The sequence below is a fragment of the Rhinopithecus roxellana genome, chromosome 14 (assembly GCF_007565055.1).
Source record: "Rhinopithecus roxellana isolate Shanxi Qingling chromosome 14, ASM756505v1, whole genome shotgun sequence".
Lineage (NCBI taxonomy): Eukaryota > Metazoa > Chordata > Mammalia > Primates > Cercopithecidae > Rhinopithecus > Rhinopithecus roxellana.
The window spans coordinates 80,412,883-80,432,346 of NC_044562.1; the positions used below are offsets into that span (position 1 = coordinate 80,412,883).

At 39.7% G+C, this 19,464-nt stretch overlaps 1 protein-coding gene and 1 long non-coding RNA gene across 2 annotated transcripts in view; one reads left to right on the forward strand and one right to left on the reverse strand.

The window, feature by feature from the left end:
* Positions 1-19,464, forward strand: part of LOC115893146 — a 76,444-nt gene that overhangs the window by 19,017 nt on the left and 37,963 nt on the right. Inside the window, exons 2-3 of the long non-coding RNA XR_004053083.1 lie at positions 8,814-9,054; positions 15,610-15,745. This is a non-coding gene — a long non-coding RNA (uncharacterized LOC115893146). The remainder of the gene's footprint in view (positions 1-8,813; positions 9,055-15,609; positions 15,746-19,464) is intronic.
* Positions 6,209-19,464, reverse strand: part of B3GALT1 (beta-1,3-galactosyltransferase 1) — a 109,504-nt gene continuing 96,248 nt past the window's right edge. The window contains exon 3 of the mRNA XM_010354404.2: positions 6,209-9,980. Within this exon, the coding sequence (XP_010352706.1) occupies positions 8,774-9,754 (981 nt within the window). The 5' untranslated portion in view covers positions 9,755-9,980 and the 3' untranslated portion in view covers positions 6,209-8,773. The remainder of the gene's footprint in view (positions 9,981-19,464) is intronic.

Genomic DNA, 19,464 nt, shown 5'->3' on the forward strand with positions numbered 1-19,464 from the left:
ATCAGCATTGCCTAGAAGCTCACAAGAAAGAACTGTGGGTTAGACTCCAGAACTACGAATCTGCATTTTACCAAGATTCTCAGGTAATTACTTGGCATATGCCAGTCTGAGAAGCATTGTTCTAGAGTCTACGTGTCCCTCATCCTGTCCTTTCTGCTCCAGTATCCTATTTACTTCCATACTTGTGCTGCCTATGGCTCCAACTCCTGCTAGGACGGAGAGGCATTTTGTTGTAAATGACATGCTATCCAAGTTAACTCAGATGATTCTGTTGATAAAGTTTAAAGAGAAGCTTGTAGTGGTGAAATTATCTTTTCCTAAAGAGAATTTGGACTAGTATATGTTGAAGAAACCAACAGTAAGTCAGAACGCACAAGCAGACACAGAGGGGGAGCTCATCAGAGTGTGGTTTGCGACAGGTGTGGAACCACAGCCTTGAGTGGAAACAGGGCCTGCCTTTTTAAGGAGTTAGCTAGTGATGGATACCTCTCCAGAGGATCCTTTGCTTCCAAGAGGAAAAAAGGCATAATTGAACTTACAGATCATTCTCTCTATAGAAATGTGTGAGTTCTGAAGGACAGAAGCTCTGTTAAAGTTTCTAGTGAGCTGGTCTAAATTTTGAGTTACTGAAGTGGTAGATTTTTGACTGGCATCTTCCTATTAATATTTATTAGACTTGGATATTATTGAATTAATGGTGGTTTATTTTTAAATTCCTGAATCTTTTATCTGTGTTTATGTGTTGCTTAACTATTTTCTTAAGATTCTGTTTTCTTGTTTTATCCTCTTCTTTTCGATTTTGTGCTTTGTTAGATGCTAAGGTGTCATGATGGGTTATTTGAAGAAACTTTTTCTATACATTAAACATTATAGATGATGACTACTAAGTAAAACGTAAATCTCAAGTAAAATAAACATTTGGAAAGAGACCAGTGATTGCCAGAGGCTGGGGTAGGGGGCTGATTACAAAGCATCATGAGAAAATTTGGGTGCCGGGCGCGGTGGCTCAAGCCTGTAATCCCAGCACTTTGGGAGGCCGAGACGGGCGGATCACGAGGTCAGGAGATCGAGACCATCCTGGCTAACACGGTGAAACCCCGTCTCTACTAAAAACTACAAAAAACTACAAAAAACTAGCCGGGCGAGGTGGCGGCGCCTGTAGTCCCAGCTACCCAGGAGGCTGAGGCAGGAGAATGGCGTGAACCCGGGAGGCGGAGCTTGCAGTGAGCTGAGATCCGGCCACAGCACTCCAGCCTGGGTGACAGAACGAGACTCCGTCTCAAAAAAAAAAAAAAAAAAAAAAAAAAAATTTGGGTAAGTACTAGAACCGTTCTTATTATGGTGGTTGTTACCTGATTGTACACATTTGTCAAAACTCATAGACCTGTACATTAAAAGAGGGAATTTTAAAGTATATAAATTATAACTCAGTGAAAAAGGGGGCAGAAGTTCCAAACTGAAAAACAAATTAAAATAGCTACAGTGAATTCTACAGGAACTGGGGCCTGGGGCAGTGTGGTGGTGGGGAGTGCTATGTGTCCCTATTTTTGAGAAGCAAAATGCTATGTTGGTGATGAACATGGCCTCTAGAGCCAGAGGGCCTGAATTCGCCCTGTAAGTTGCAGAAGCCTCTGTTGCCTCAGTTCCCTAATCTGCCAACTTAAGAGCAGCATCTACCTCATGAGGCTATTGTTAGGATTCAGCAGCAACAATGACAACACAGAAGAATGGGCACTGCAAATTTAAGGTTTTGCAACAGGAGAAATTCTCTGATGCTTTCTTCCCCCTTACCTCATGCTTGGTGAGGTCATCTTCACCTCTGCTGAAAAACAGTCTTCATCACACACCCCCACACGTAACTGGGCCCAGCCTGCAGTATCAGGCAGCCACTGCTGAGTAAACATTCTAGAATAAACCTAGAGAGAATAAATCACCTCTTGTGTCATTTTCCCTCCAGGTGACGCCTGAGGTCATTGCAACAGGCCTAACAAATAGCTGACATAATGTACTAAACTAATAGATTCTAGAAGGTAAACTAAATGGATAATTTTTCTTGAGTGCTAGGCACCTCTGGCTGAAGAGAGTGTGGAGCCAGCGTTATTATCGATGTGGTTGAATCAATAACACTTTTTCATTCATTTCTTTTTCATTTCACAAAAATGCCCATCTTAACCAGCAAGGAGGTAAGGAGATCTTATCAAAGGCGATTTTTCATGCTCACATGGATTATACTGAGGAGCACATCGCTCTTTTAAATATCCCCATTTCTGTTTTACATTTTGTTCGTTTTTGTTTTTTCTCTTAAAAATGTATTCAGTTTTCTCCCAGCAGTGTGAATTCATCTGGAAATCTATGACAATCAATTAAGTAAATGAGAAAATAGAATACTTGCAATTATGATAATCAAGCTATATGAAACCCACCCTTTTAGGTCTAATATGCACACATCTTTAAACAATATATTAATTAAGATGTAGGTAATTGTGACAATTAGAATCAAGCTTTTATAATTTTTAAAAATCACTCAGAGAAAACAAGGAAATATTTCAAAAATATATGCAGCTGTTGGTTTTTAATATAATTCATTATCATGACTATATTGTCATTTTCCTGGCTGTGTGGGAAGACAATTCCAATGTTGGTGTGATTTTTCATCCATAACTTGAAATATTTTCTGTGTAGCACCTTTTTCAGATGTTTTCCTGTTTCTCTAGGTCAGAGGTTGACAAACTTTTCCTATAAAGTGCAAGATAATAAATATTTTAAGCTTTGCAGGTCAAGAAGCAAACTTGAAAATATATGATAGTACTGGCCGGGCGTGGTGGCTCTTGCCTGTAATCCCAGCACTTTGGAAGGCGGAGGAGGGCAGATCACTAGGTCAGAAGATAGAGATCATCCAGGCTAACACGGTGAAACCCTGTCTCTACTAAAAATACAAAAAATTAGCCGGGCGAGGTGGCGGGCGCCTGTAGTCCCAGCTACTGGGGAGGCTGAGGTAGGAGAATGGTGTGAACCTGGGAGGCGGAGCTTGCAGTGAGCCAAGATCATGCCACTGCACTTCAGCCTGGGTGACAGAGCGACACTCCATCTCAAAAAAAAAAAAAAAAAAATCTATATTTCTATATATATATGATAGTACATTACACAACAAAAGAAAAAATAAATTTCCTGGTTTTGTATTGATGGAATTCAAAATAACCGAGTATAATTTTGTTTATTGGTAATACACATCTACTAATGAGAGGAATGGTGTTCTTCCTATTGGACTAACGTCCTGCTTAGTTGGAGTTCCATGTCAGCATCTGCTGTCATCAAATCATTGCAGCTGTTCATGGGAACCACTCCTAGCTTGTGAACAGCAGGCCAGATGGAGTTCACAGGCTGTAGTTTGCCAATCTCTGCTCTGGGTCAGTGTTCTCAGCTCCAGTGGGCACTGGAGTTACCTAGAGGGCTGGTTAAAATGGACTGGTGAGTCACACGCTGAAGTTTCTGGAGGGACTTGAGAATTTGCTTTTTTAGGAAGTTCCCTGTTGAATCTAGTGCTCCTGGTCTGGAGACTATACTTTTATCTGTCTATCTATCTATCTATCTATCTATCTATCTATCTATCTATCTATCTATCTATCTTTGAGACAGAGTTTCGCTCTGTCACCCAAGCTGGAGTGCAGTGGCGCAATCTTGGCTCACTGCAACCCCTGCCTCCAGGTTCAAGCGATTTTCCTGCCTCAGCCTCCGAAGTAGCGGGGATTACACCATGCCTGGCTAATGTTTGTACATTTAGTAGAGATGGGGTTTCACCATGTTGGCCAGGCTGGTTTTGAACTCCTAGCCTCAGGTGACCCACCACCTTGGCCTCCCAAAGTGGTGGAATTATAGGCGTGAGCCACCGTGTCCGACCTGGAGACTATAATTTTAGATCACTGCTTTTGATGTTGGTCCTTTGAAAAAGTTATGTGGCATACAAATCTGTATATTTTATGTTTTTATTATTTATTCACATAGTTCCACTCACCTGATAAACTTTATTTTTTTGAACTCCAAGGTATATGGAGAATAAATCAAAAGTTAAATTTCCATTAAGAAGTGAATATCTGGAATACTGTGCAGCCATATAAAGGAACGAGATCATGTCCTTTGCAGGGACATAAATGAAGTTGGCAGCCATTATCCGCAGCAAACTAACACGGGAACAGAAAACCAAACACCACATGTTCTTGCAAGTGGGAGCTGAATGATGACAACACATGGGCACATGGAGGGGAACGACATACTGCAGCCTGTCAGGAGGGGTTCAGGGGAGGGTGCATCAGGAGAATAGCTAATGGAGGCTGGGCTTAATACCTAGGTGATGGGATGATCTGTGCAGCAAAGTACCATGGCACTCGACTTCCTGTGTAATAAACCTGCACATCCTGCACGTGTACCCCTGAACTTAAAATAAGTTGAAGAAAACAAAGAAAAAAGTGAGTATCTGTTTAGCTAGATCAGGACTGATAATAAAAGGAACTTTTGTCTCTTAAATAGCTCTCAGTCTTTTGCTTACACAATCAGGCATCAGCAATCAACATCTACTTGGCTGCTGTGAAGGATGTCTGAATAAATCTTTTCTGATCCAATTAAACTTCTAAAGTAACATGCAGTATTCCAAAGAATACATGCAGATGAACCATGAGAATGACATTTTTGCCTTAGATTTAACACGTCCTAATTTGCCAAACACATTATTAATAGAGTGCTCCCCTGAGTTGGAATTTGTTGGCATGTTTAACCCATAGTCTTTAATACAGAGGCTTAACTAGCCTTTTTAACTAAATGATTCCTGGAGGCCACCAAGGGGCAAGTAAATCCCTGTTTCCTAAGTCCCAGAGTAGCCACTGGTCTACTTACTAGATGGAATAGTGTCTGTGTTGACTGTTAAGTTGCACTGGGCTCTTGGGGATGAGCTGTGAATGGCATGAACTATTACCTACATTGGGATCGTGGGAAAGGTTAATGGCAGGGCATCAGCTTTGAACAATCACGTCTCACCAGAGATTCTTTCTAAAAAGAAGAAAAGTGAAACATTTGTTCTCCTTCTGTTTATTTGTCCCAATGGTTTAAAAAAAATCAGCTTTATGGAACCATAATCTTCCTCATGACAGATGGGCCTGTACATAAGCATCGTGCTTTCAGTCAACAGTTTACATTTCAAGAGGAAGGTGAAGAAAATGTAATGGTATCTTCAGCGTCTGTCATTTTTAGTTTTATAACATTGATACAAAAAATAGTATTCTGATTAGCAGCTTGATTGGCAACCCATGTAACCCTAAATAGTACTACAAACCTGGAGAGTGCACTTTTACAGACAATTACTTTTGGCGAAACGGTATGTACATTTTTGACAAATAAATACATAAATACAATCATTCATATATAACGTTATACCTAAATGTCAATTATCATCAACAAGCGTTGTTCTAGTAAATTACTTCTTTCATTCACAAGTTACTGTGTTGTTTATAAAAACTATTTTCACCTTTACAGAAGAAATGACATAATCAATTCTCCCACTAAACCCACATATTAGGAAAGGTAAAAAATGAATCCCAGATGCTTTAGGTAAATATTCCATTGTCTTTTGACAGAAGAGATTTGATTGAAAAACTTCTTCCTTGGCTCCTCTGTAAATAGTTTATTTCCCCCATATCGTGTCACGCAAAGGGGTTTTATTCTTCTGAATTGAATCCAAATTAAAAGTGATCTTCGTTTTGTTGATTCTGGTTTTTTAAAAATACAATATTATATATTGAAATTGACACTTGTTCCAATATAAGAAGACACAAAGCCACCTAAACTAGCCACCAAAGAGAAACTTTTTTCCAAAAAATAAATTAAAAAAAGGAACTTTAAGAACATAGACACTGATACTATTATTATCCAGTGCATAATGGGAAAAAAAGAGTTTTTGTAAAAATTGTCTAAAAGACTCTTGGTACAATACTGTCTAAAACATTGTATATTTTATGTCAGGGAGATGATAAGAATGGGTCAACACTCACTGAAACAATATTTTGGCCAGTGTCATGTCATAAAATTAACAAAAGTAGAAAGTTAGAGCTTTTTCTTGATCACTTAAACATTTTTTGAACATTCAAAAACCAAAGGGCAAACATGCTTAAGGCTATTGAAACACTGGACAAATGGCCTTGCTTCACCAAAAGCTCCATGCAGAAGAAAATGTTACACAGCAAGCAGATTCTAGCTATACATACAGTTGGGGAGAAGAAAAAATGCTTTTAAAATATATACATGTGGTCTTTGATGAATATTTACATGTTTGTCACATGGGCATTACCTAGCATAAAAAAGTAAGGAAATAGTTCTTTAAGACATATGAGATTCTCTGATTTTTGCTCCTTTTAAAGATCAGGGCTATATTCATAATGTATGCACACACATATAAAACGATTCATAGGTATACATATATGATGTTTCTAATGTGTAATTTCTTGACACCAGAGGTGGTTTGAGCATGGGGTAGATGCAAGGCAATAGTATGAGACAGAGGCTTGATTCAGCTGCACGACTTGAAGGTGAACCAAGTATGAAGTGAGACTTTCCCAGTGACTGGAACTTACACAGCAGTTGAGGCTGCAGGGTTGGAGGGTGGTTCACCTTGTGCTGATCTGTCTCTTCCCAGGTTACCTAATTGGATTGTCTAATCAAAATCAATAGTCCTGCTGACCATAAGATAAAGATGTATTAAGGGATGGGAAGTCTTGTCTCATATTGGGTCCTTTAGGGCGGGGGATGAGAGATTGTGTTTTGCAGAAACAAGCCATGACTTCCACTTGTTTATTGTGTCTATCTGTTTGCTATCAGCTCCTATGGGGGGCTCCAGGGGTCAGGTTAAAAAATAAGCAAATAAATAAAAAAGGTACACTCTTTCAGCTGCGGGGCTTTCTTTGAATGAGAACAAAGAGGTGTTTTCTAATAAATGGTGGAAGATGTGCAATGTGCAGGTTTGCTGACTGCCTATTCTGCTTCTTCTGAAAGAGGTGAACTAGCTTTACCTGTGCTCAAATTTCTTAGAGAGAATTCAGATTCAGTGGTTCCTGAGATCTAAGTTGTCGTGATGCATTTTGCAAAGCATATGCTTCATTTACTGTAATATACCCCCAACCAGAGGTTCCTTCCCAAAGAAAGGCAGCTGCCTCTACTTTCAGCACCTTGGGATATCAAGGCAACACACTCACCTAGTCACTTATTCATTGAAACCAGAAGAAATCGCAGAGAAATGGAAGCTTTCCCAAACACTTAAATTATAGCCAAGGAAAAGTCAAAGCCTTGGCAGAATTAGGCGCACTGATAGTTCACAGCTGATCTTTATTTCAGCAGATTTTATATTAAGATGATGTTACTGCTACTGATGACCATCATTGTAACTATGCAATTATTTTAGCATTTAGCATAATGCATGATACACTGCATTACGTAGCACCTTTTAAGCTAAGGATCTCAAAATACTTAGCAAATGCAGTTTGCTCTCACAGCATCTGTGAGGTAGGTGTTTTTTACAGCCATTTTTATAAATGAACACATTGAAGCACAAGATTACGATGCCTACTCATATGGCCCAATAAGTATGGTGGCATCAACGGGACCCGAACCCGGCCTTCCCCATCCTTCCACAAATCACAGAGCCCCCAGAATACCTCATAACAGCATTGCTGCTGAACATGCTCTGGTGTTTTCAGATGTTAGCAAGTAGGGCCATGTCTTTCAATAATATTGACACCCTTAAAGATTTTTCTCACGTGCTTTGCAAATGTGTTGGGGGGCATCTTACACTATTGCTAAGCATATGTTATATTATAATGCATATTTAAATTTCTATTTTCTCAGTGTGATTTATTGTTCTCCGGCCTCCAACCAACTTATTGTCTACATAGAGACAGATATACCTGCCAGATCCAGAAACTGTGAAATGCACTTAGCAACACTGTCTGGAAGGAAGCAGGTGAGATGACATTTGGCAAAGTTTCCTTGGAGGCACCACTTAATGTTTGTTCTGAAACAGCAAAACAAAAAAGAAAGAAAAAAAAGAAAAAAATCTTTTGTTTACTTTGTTAAGTAGCATTTTATACACATTCCACCTGCTGACCAGATTTAATCCTTGGAGGTACAAGCAGAGTTGTCTTCCAAACACTTAGAATGTTTGATTCTCAAATCTAAACTCCCATCTATTTAACTGCAGCCTCCCTGCAGGTACCAAGTTCATATCTTGGTGGAACTGCAAATACTGTACACATTACATGGCAAAATATGTAAAAATATAATGTAACAATACACACAATATTAATAATCACATCCAGTGTGTCTTCCTGACTGTGCATCCTTTCTGAATTGCTTTTGAAAATGGTTTCTATTTATGTATTAATTTTTGCAGAGATGATATGACACATTACTGTGAGTTTCAGTTTCCCAGAACCAAATTTTTATCTCAGATGCACAGTACGTCAATCCTAGGAGTCGTTTGGAAGTCACTTTTTGAGATAAATAGCAACGCTCTGGGACTGAGAATGAAATCTGGCCCTTCTAACTCATTTATTGTTTCTATGACCAGAGTCTAACGTTTATAAATTGGTAATCCAAGAAAGGAACTTATAGCAGGAAGCAAAAACTTTATAAAACCCCTTCACCAGTTCATTTCCCCCGACACCTGGAAAATACCAACGCCTTAGGTCCCATTTCTTAAAAAAAGAAAAGAAACATATTTACACTGGTAAAAATTCTAACATCTGAGATGTTTCTTGCTTGACATATCATTCCAGATTCTGTGCATTTCTTCTGGAGAGATCTGATGCACTGTGATAACTCGGCGATACCTACACAAACTGTAGGCCATTTTCCAGTGATTGAAGCCACTGTTCTGGAAAGGATGTATGCCCAGCTTTCGAAGACACAGTCCCACATATACATCTTCAAGGTGAAGCAGCCTTGTGTGGAGTGAGGTCTTGTAAATGAGTTCAGCCACATCGGCTGAAAAGATGTAGCCAGTCCCTGAACAGAACGGTGGGTAGTTACTGTCTGGGTACAAATCCCTGGGCATATACCACTTACTGCGGACGTCCCGAATTGGTCCTCCATTAATGACATAGCCAGTAAAATACCTTCTTCGTGGCTTGGTGGAGGGTTTCAGTAACTTATAAATAAGATTGTCCATGTTTACAAAAATGTCACTGTCTGTTTTCATGACATACTTGGCTTTTGAACAAAAAGTGGCCACCCATCTCATCCCCATTAATGTTTTGAGGGTAAGGTTATGGTAGGAGTCAATGAAGTCCTCCACGATGATATCATGGAAGATTTGGCTCTCCTGCTCCACCATCTGATTGAGAACAGGATCAGCATTCTTGCCCAGGAGGAAGAGAGTGGCTATCTTGATCCCCTTAAAGTTGTTCTCATCCCCCCATGTCTCTCTGATTGCCTGACGGGCATCGAATTCCTTGTGAGTGGTGCTGATGAGGATAACAAGAAAAGGAACGTTTTTCTCACATTTATTGGGCTCGTTGATAAGAAATTCAAAAGAATGTGGGTTAATAGGTCGAGTTCTTATGTTGCCAAAGGTGAAGTTTTTCCTGGCAACTGTTAGGTGGCTGAATGGTTTGGAGCCAGTGTAAGAAGAAGTAGGACGAGTTATACTCAAGTACCAGAGAGCGCTGGCCCAGCACACAACTGTCAAAACATACAAACAGGAGACCTTTGAAGCCATTGTCTTGAGAACACGTCTATTCCAAATATTGAAGAATATGCTTCCTTGGCACTAGTTTCTTTTCATCTTCCAAAGGCAGCATATTACTAATAAATCTTAAAGTTTGATAGAGAAGCATGAAGTGAAGACTGTCCATGGGCCTCAGTGGCTGTCTGTCACCTCTGCGCTCACTCTACTTTCTTCCAAATCTGATGGAGGGTTCCATGCCTCATAAATGTTCTTAACTCTGCAAAATCAATAAAGTACAGTTGTCATTTAGATTTATGTCCTCATTCTACATCCTTAAATAAACATAATAAGGGTATAAGAATTGCCCACAAGGATTAAAATACACATGATCATTCATTTATACCAGTACCAAAAACTTCCTGTCATAACCATCTCCCCTTTTCCTCTCTTCTTGATAGAAGTTGTGCATGTATATTCATACCCAATTAAGAAATACATAGATTATAAATTCTGGATGAAGATGAAGTGGAATATTAGTCATTTTTAAAAATGAATTCCCCCTCTTCACATGAGTGTTTTTTTTTTTTTTTACAGTGAAATACTTTCTGGCACTAAAGTCTTCTTTCAAGATAGGAAATCTCACCCATGGCCTCATATCTCTTTTCCAGTTTCCAAGTCTGAGCTTTTATTGGCTTGATTCTGGTGAAGGAATTGATTCTCAACATTTCCTTGCCTTCTCTAACTCTCTAGTTGAATATGTGTTTATCATACTGGAAAATTTCTGCTAATGCTGTGTCTCTCTTGACTCAGACTTAGAAGTAATTCCCAACTGTTCCTCCTTTTCTCCTTACTTTGGCTCTCACCATGCTTAGCTCCTAATTCTAGTTTTCTATGAAACTTCATGCAGAGGATATGCTGACCTCTCAAGCATGGAACCCATCACCCAAGTGACCTTTCAGATGGCTGGCAGCATTTATTTTGGAGTTGATCTAAATGGTGTCACTTTTTATGGTTTTCAACAATTCACCCATGTGTTCCCTTGATGAAATTATACTGGCCCTTTTAATTTTTTTTTTACCTAGTTGCATTTGCCTATAAATCCAACATGAGTATAAGGAGAGGGACAATTGAGTTTGGGGGCCACAGATCCAATGAAGATGTGACAGAGACTTCAGCTGGTGTTCAAATTTAGTTTTCCTTTGGAACTCTCATTCTTTCTAGAACTTCTACTGCTTTCTAGAACTTTTAAAACTTCGTGCCAGTTCCTATATGCCTGGTTATGAAGTCCATTCATGTAAAAAACTGTTTCTTCCTTTCTCGTTAGAGCAGAATGTGGGAGTCCTAGAAGGCAGAGATAGTAGAGAATAGATATCAATTTTAACAAAGTCTGCTTCAAAGAAAACTATGTGCTTACATGTACAGACTGTGTAGAAATAATTAATTGGGAATATACATTGAAAATCATGCTTCTAAGCACAATAGGCATAATGAAATAAAAATATATGATGTGAACAGCAGAGACAATATATATATATCTTCTTGTCTAAGCCAAGAGCTGACTGTGAATATATGATCCATATGAGACCAGCAATAAGTCAGTGTGGTTACCATTCTAACTAAATGAATATTAGAATGGCTTCAAGCAGCTTGACTCTAGGCATAGTTAGGACTTCATCCAAACCATAATAAGTACTTTCTAAATATAGGCTCCTGTATCCTGTCCTCCCAGGGGAAATTTCTGTTCTAAGGTGCACCAAAGCTGATAAAAAAAGGATGTGATGTGCAGCAAGTTTTGAAACTTTAAACAGTAAGCAAAAGGAAGTGAGAGAAACTAGGAATAGAAAAAAAGAGCTTCTTAACTTGGGATATACAGACATGGATTCAATTTCAATTACAAAAGGTTATAAGTAAGTCCCAGGATGGTACTAGAAAGCCAACTTTCTCTACCATTGTCTTAAGCTATGTATCTGATTCTTAGTCTACTTTTGTCATCATATTGCTCTGTCCTCTTGTGTACTTTCCTACTGCATTGTGAGCCACCTATTAGTAAGATGATAAGGGCCTCCCCAAAAGCCTCTCCTGGAAGAGGCTCCTGTTAGGTAATATTTGGGAGCCAGTAATCAGGCTATTAAAGGAGGATTTTTCCACTTTATATTTTGATCTCCTTTTTATTGTTCCTTTCTCATCTCTACAGAGTTCATTTCACAAGTTATTATCTTCTATCTCTATGGCTAAGCCTTCATTCAACTCTTGAATTTATTCATTCATTTGTTAATCCATGCATCCATCAATCAACCAATTAATCAAATGTTTATTGAGTGCCGGTTGTATGTGAAGTATTGGAAAAACAGAAACAGAACCCATACTCCTCCCTTAAAAAACTGCTAGACTAGGAGGAAAGGTTTCAAGTAAATGGATAAAATGGTGGAATAAAAATTTACATTAGAGGCTACTGGAATACACAGGGGAAGAACGCTGGGCAGAGTGTGGAGAACAAGGTTAAGTCCTGCAGACTGTCCATAGCACCACTCCAGAGGGTCCCGTTCACACAGGCTGTAATGTGAATGTCACTCCTCCACCCATGCCAGAGTCAAACAGTGAGGAAGTCCTGGGGAAGATGCTATGGCAAGTTCACTAAAGGGGAGCTAAGCTGAATCTTTAAGGATGGCTAGAAATTATCTGGCTGGGGGTCAGGCATTCTGGGCAGAGGAAACAGCATATGCAAGGGCATAAAATGAGAGAGAGCATGGTGTGTACCAGGACTAGTTGAGTAAAAGAAGAGGATAGGATGATGGGGAGAAAGAAGGGGGAGGGCAGGTGGAGAGATTAGCAGGGGTCAGATGGTGAGTGGTGCTCAGACACCGTCCTGAGCTGAGTAGCTAGTTACCCATCTGTGAAATCTAAAGGGTGTGAGGGAGGATCTTATCTTCCCCAAATCTTGTCCCATTTATTTATTTATTTGTTTTGAGACGGAGTCTCGTTCTGTTGCCCAGGTTGGAGTGTAGTGGCACAATCTCGGCTCACTGCAAACTCCACCTCCTGGGTTCACACCATTCTCCTGCCTCAGCCTCCTGAGTAGCTGGGACTACAGGCACCTGCCACCACGCCCGGCTAATTTTTTGTACTTTTTAGTAGAGACAGGGTTTCACTGCGTTACCCAGGATGGTCTCGATCTCCTGACCTTGTGATCTGCCTGCCTCGGCCTCCAGAGTGCTGGAATTACAGGTGTGAGCCACCGCGCCCGGCCCCCTTTATTTCAATAGCAGTTCACTCATTCATATTAAGGATTTCTCCTCTTGCATAGTTCTATTTCTTAGAAGAGTAAGCGAGAATTTGTTTTTGTTTTGTTTTGGTTTTTGAGATGGAGTCTCACTCTGTCACCCAGGCTGGAATGCAACAGCACGATCTCGGCTCACTGAAACCTCCTGGGTTCAAGTGATTCTCCTGCCTCAGCTTCCCGAGTAGCTGGGATTATAGGCGTGCATCGCCATACCTGACTAATTTTTGTATTTTTAGTAGAGACGGGGTTTCACCACGTTGGCCAAGCTGGTCTCCAACTCCTGACCTCAGGTGATCTTCCTACCTTGGCCTCCCAAGGTGCTGGGATTACAGGCGTGAGTCACCTTGCCCAGCTGAGAGTTTGTTTTATCTGATACTTTTCTGTGTGATTTTTCTGGGGGAAGGGACTGCATAAACATAGGTAGCTGGGAGGTTTAGAAGGAGCTAAAAAAGGAGAAATATAATAGAAATACAGGAGAACATTAAAAAAGTTTATAAACACTTTTTTTTTTTTTTAAACAGAAGAATGAGCATTCCTTTCTGGACAGGTAATAAATACAATACTTCTTACCATTATTACTGCAGCTCTCATTTTAAAAGGCCTATAGGAATCACTGTGCTGTGTGCTGCATTCCATGCCATTCTATTGTTTATATTTTAGAGTTTCATTCCTCACAGTGTTAAAAGAGAGGTACAATTTTCTCCATTTGACAGATGAGAGAATGGAAACTCAGAAACATTCAGTAGGTTGCTCAAGATCACACAGCTAGTGAGTGACTAGATGAACAGTCACTTCCAAGCTTCCTAAGGCCTGTTGAGACATAGGCAATATCTTGGATGGGAAAGCCCAGGGTGTCAGGGAGCACCTCAAGCTGCTATTTGCCCAGTGATATATGCATTTATTTTTTATTAACTTGTTAATACAGGATCTCACTCTGTCACCCAGGCTGGAGTGCAGTAGCACAATCACAGCTCATTGCAGTCTTGACCTCCTGGGCTCAAGCAATTTTCCTGCCTCAGCTACCCAAGTAGCTGAGATTATAGGCACATGCCACCATGCCTGGCTAATTTTTAAAACATTTCTATTTTTAGTAAAGACAAGGTCTCACTGTGTTGGCCGGGCTGGTCTCCACCTCGGCTGGGCTCAAGTGATCCTCTGGCCTTGGCCATCCAAAGTGCTGGGATTACAGGTGTGAGCCACCACTCCTGGCCTCATGCATTTATTTCCTAGATGTGTTTCCATTTCTTGGAATTTTTCTAGTTCATTCTAGTTTCCTACACACTGTGCTATACCAATTCTATAGGGATTTTTGATAATCAAAAAGTGCAAAAAGGGATGGTTTGCAAAGAGCACATTGAAGTTTGAAGATGCTGAGGGCAGGGTGGGGAAGCTGAAACTGTTAAAGAGGTTTAGAAACACGTTGCAGGTTCTTTTCTATGAAGACCTGAAACACACACACACAGACACACACATGCACGCACACAGAATCACTATTTCTACTGACCTTTTTTCCTGTTGTCTTCAGATGTGAGAACAAAAGTAGGCACAGTATTACATCTTAGACAATGCTGAATGCAAGTTAGAATCTAGTAAATCCTCTGTTAAAAAAAAATCAGAGAATTTGAAGTGTGAAAAGAAACTCTCTTAAAACCTGAAGAGTGGCTAAGGACAGTAAGAACTCATAGCAAGGGAGGCTAAAAAAGTAGCCTTTTTGCTTATAACCAGACCGATTTTTCAGGTGGCAAAACAGTACAAAAAATATGCCCATGGGCCAGAAATAGTAACGTAACTAAAGACAAGAAAGAGTAGCATCATGCATGGAACTCTAAAGATTCATTTAATGTATATTGGATAAAGTAGTTGGTAATGGGTCAGTATGTCTGTGGTTACTCCTTGAGTAATTCTGACTTGTGGTGTGGATTTTCTGTGTCTCAGTAGCCTTAGACATAAAGAGAGGGCAAAAATAAATCTGTTTCATCTCCAAATACATCTTAGGCATTAACAACCATTGCCAAATCATTTGAGCTTCTGGGGAAAGGGTTCTATCCAGGCAGATGGTATTATGATACAAAAAGTGGGATCTCTTGTGAGTGAGGGGATTATGTCAGTTCATCAGTTTATGGTTTTAGATCCTGAGGACATATATTGATCAATTCTTCTAAATAAATAGTATTGCTGTTAGTGTTTTGGGTTGTTCATCCAGCTTAGTGAGTATACTGTACCGGATTTTCTGCTTGAGAAATCTGTCTCCTTCCTGAAAAACTCAAAGCCAAAAAGCCCACTGAAAAGAAAAACAAAGAGAGAGAGAGAGAATACTACAAAAGCAGAAACCTCTGGAAAGTTCTTTCAGTTTTACAAGATTAAAAAAAGAAATCCTTTTTAACAGACCAGTTAGTATATCAGTAAAACAGAAAGTTGCATGTGTAACACTTGTCATTTTCCTCGCAACTTCATCACAACCACAGACACTGATGACACATTAACTTGTCATCCATTAAATACAAATCCCTGTAAATAGACACATTCAACTGGAACACTTGAAAGACTTTTCCCCCAGGGGCCTTACTGTATTTCAGATTACCTCATTCAGAGAACTCTCCAGTAACTATCCACCTTCATCTTTCAGGAAGTTAGTGGGGCAGAATTTTCAATTTAAGAAGCACATATTTCTCCTAGAAACCGTATGGTAGAATGTCTGTTATTCTGAATAATTTATTTCAAGAAACCCCCAGAATTGCTGAAATTCTTTTGTACAGCCAGAGGTAAGGCCTAGGAGTGGGTGGGTAATGTGTCTCTGGTGAACTGTGCATTGTTTGGGGTGCCAGCTTCATGTCCATCTTCATGGTTCAGGCAGTGTGATGGTTAATTTCACGTGTTAACTTGACTGGGTTAAGGGGTGCCTAGATAGCTGCTGAAACATTACTTCTGGGTGTGTCTGTGAGGGTGTTTCTGGCAAAGATTAGCATTTGAATCTGTAGGCTGAGTAAGGAAGACTGCCCTCACCAATGTAAGTGAGCATCACCTAATTCATTGAAGGCCTAAATAGGACAAAAACATAGAGGAAGGGCTAATTTGCTCTCTCTGCTTCAGCTGTGACATTCATCTCCTCCTGAGTTCAGACATCAGTGCTTCTGGTTCTTGAGTCTTTGGGCTCAGACTGCGATTTACAACATTGGCTCCCCTGGTTCTCAAGTTTTTGGGTTTGGACTGAAACTATTCCACTGGTTTCTTCTTGGGCCTTCGGCCTGCAGACAGTAGATCATGGGACTTCTCAGCCCTCATAATCTCACGAGACAGTCCCTCATAGTAAATCTCTTTCTCTGTATCTAAATATTGGTTCTGTTCTCTGGAGTATCCTAACCATAGGCAAGTACAAGTCAACATTGATTTCCTATGTCTTGATTGCAGTTACACTGAATTGGCCTGGCAATCATTTGAGCTTGCCTTCACCATGGGCAAGGTTGCAGGACCCTCACCAAGCAGCTTGCTTCCATTCTCTGGTGTCTCAAGTAATATCTCTAATTTATTATTTCCTTTGCATTGCCAAATCTACTTCATTTGTTCATGAAGAATGCACTGAACACTACTAGGTGCCAGGCAGTGAGCTGGTAAGACATCTGAAAAACGTTGAAAACAAATGTACAAATGAAGTAGATTTGGAAATGGAAAGGGAATGCAAATGTTTCCTCTCTCTTACTTTCTAGGAGAGAGAGGCAGAAGATAAACAAATGCAAAAACAGTTCCAGGTAGTGGTAAGTAGGGTAATCGGATAGGGACTACACAAAGGTGGGATGGGGGAGAGGGGCTACCTTAAATTAGTCACTCTCTAAGGAGGTGACATCTGAGCTGAGAACAGAATGACTTGCTATCTCTGGTTCAGTCTTTGAATCTTTTACTAAGTTTTTGTCTCCTTTGCTTGGCTTTTTTTGATTCATGCTGTATTAGGAGCATCGTTTTGGTTTTTGACCTCTGCCCCTCCCTGTTTTTTTGGTGCTTGTTAAATCTTCGTGTTTCCCAGCTGTGGCCATTCTGCCCACTCCTGCAAACTCCTCCAGCCTCCAGAGCCGCAGGTTATCTACTACTGTATTAGTTTGCTAGAGCTACAGTAACAAAGCACAAATGCTCCTCTATTTATGATTGGGTTACGTCCCAATAAAAACATTGTAGATTGAAAATACCCTAAGTTGAAAATTCATTTAATACACTTAACCTACCAAACATCATAACTTAGCCGAGCCTAACTTAAATGTGCTGCCTGGTTGGACAACATTATCTGACGCAAAGACTACTTTATAATAAAGTGTTGAATAACTCACAAAATTTATTGAATGCTGTACATTACTTGAAATCATGATGGTTTGGCATCATGGTAATGTCAAAAAATCCGAAGTCAGCTCACCAAAGTGGAGAACTGTGTACTTTGCTCCACAAGACTTCACTCCTTTACATTTTAATTTTCTTGATTTGGGTAAGTAATTTCTTGGGTTTCGGTAGACCAACTTTCAAAGGGTGAAAAATTTGTAATTAGCATTCAAAGAAGAATGAAGCACGAGTGTGAAAAGGGATGCAAAATTTGTTTTATTTTTAGGTTAAAAAAAAAGAAAAGTCAGTTGAGATTCTTAGGAAAACTAAGACCATGTGAAGAATATATCATAGTTTAAAGCAGTTCCTTGCTCCTGCCACCTTCTTTTCTCTGATCCCTTTAAAAACTCAGATTAGTTGAGAAACTCAAGCTGGGATTGAGGCACATTTCCAAACCAGCAGTTCCTGATGTACTGGCTTGGTTTTGGAGGATACAAACAATTCTCCTGTCTCACTGCAAAGTACTACTGCATCTTATACTATCTCAAACTACTACTCAGAATAACTTCTGTTAAAATTGACTCTGAATAACTGCTGTTATTAATTAACTCTGAATAACTTCTGTTAAATATTTACAGATCACATATGGCACACACAAGTGGCTTTAACCTAAGAGATTTGCATAGCAACTTTAAAAACATGGTGAAGGAAGATAAAGCAGTTGAAAAAAAATAAACCCAACATTAACCAGCTAAAAGGGAGGCAAGACAGGAAAAGAAAGAGTGCATGTGAGAGAGACAGAGAGAAAGGGTTAACTATTTATGCTATGAAATGGCCTTGAAATGAGTGAGGAGCTGGCTGTATAATACATCATGATATTGAAAAGGGGAAAAGAGATCCTCTCTGAAAAATGTTTTGATCTCAAATGACTTTCCTTGGAGGTGGCATATGAGTGAAATCAAAGTATCTCCATTCTGTGGGGAACAACAGAAACTCAGATTGCAACAGAACTAATTGATAAACAAGCCCCAAGGGCCAGAGATTCTAGCTGGCTGCATTAATTTGGCATATGGTTATTTTGATACCCAACTCCTCCCCTTTTTTCACTCTTGTAATTATGCTGTAAATAAGCACAGGAGAGGAAGACATAAAACACTATTAGCACTAGATAATGGTCCTTGAAGGAAGAATTTCATAAACCATTATGCTATCCAGTTTGCTAACTTATTATCTCTCCAAATCACAGAGGGCTGACTCTCTCTCCTAGCCTTTCTTTTAAGTCAGCCTCCTTGGCTATTTAAGGAAATCTACCCATAGAAGTTGAAATCCCTGAACGCTCATAGGAATAAGTGTTCTGACTCCTCTGCCTCAGATAGACAAAGAGCTAATTTGTTCCTTTTAAAAATTTAATTATGAATCTTTTCCAAGAGACCCCATAATTGAACTTATCCAACTTACTCATTTGCAATGAGGCAGTGGTGTAAAGCAAAAGGTAATATTCATCATGACTTGGCAGTTGAAATCATTTACCTCCCAAATCTGGAAGAAATGATTTGAACCTTTCTTTTTTAGTTCAATATACCTTGACATTTATTGAAAAGGTCTTTATAAATCCCTGCCTTGGGAAGAATGGGGCCAACCTGAAAGAGGAGTGGTTGGGATAAGGATGTCTTTGTGTGTGTGGGCCTAGGGCTCTTGCTATTCTGAAAGCCACACTTTATTTCACTGAGGAGAAAGTACACTTCAAATTAGAAGGGAAGATTATAGCTTTCTTCAAATCAATGTGTTGCCCTAGTTCTAGAATTCAGAGAATTTTTTAACATCACTACAATCCTCTCAGGGAAAAATGAAAATGAGGGTATTTCATTATTTTAAATAAATGCTTGACTTCCTTTACAGTGATGGATATTGCGTCTTGACTGCCTTATATAAGACACATTTTTAAAGCTAGGCAGAGCAATCACTTATTTAATCATTAGAGCCTAGAAGCCTGGCAATGTGACTGGGCTTCGGGTGGGGCTTCTCCACTGGGAAAGGAAATGCCAGTATTTTTTATTAGAAATGTGGAAGCGGACGAGAGGAAAGACATCCTACTAATATAAACAGCAGCTGGGAGAATTTAAAAATGATGAACGATGTGATAACAAAAAGAGTATTCATTTGGCCCATTATTTTGGGG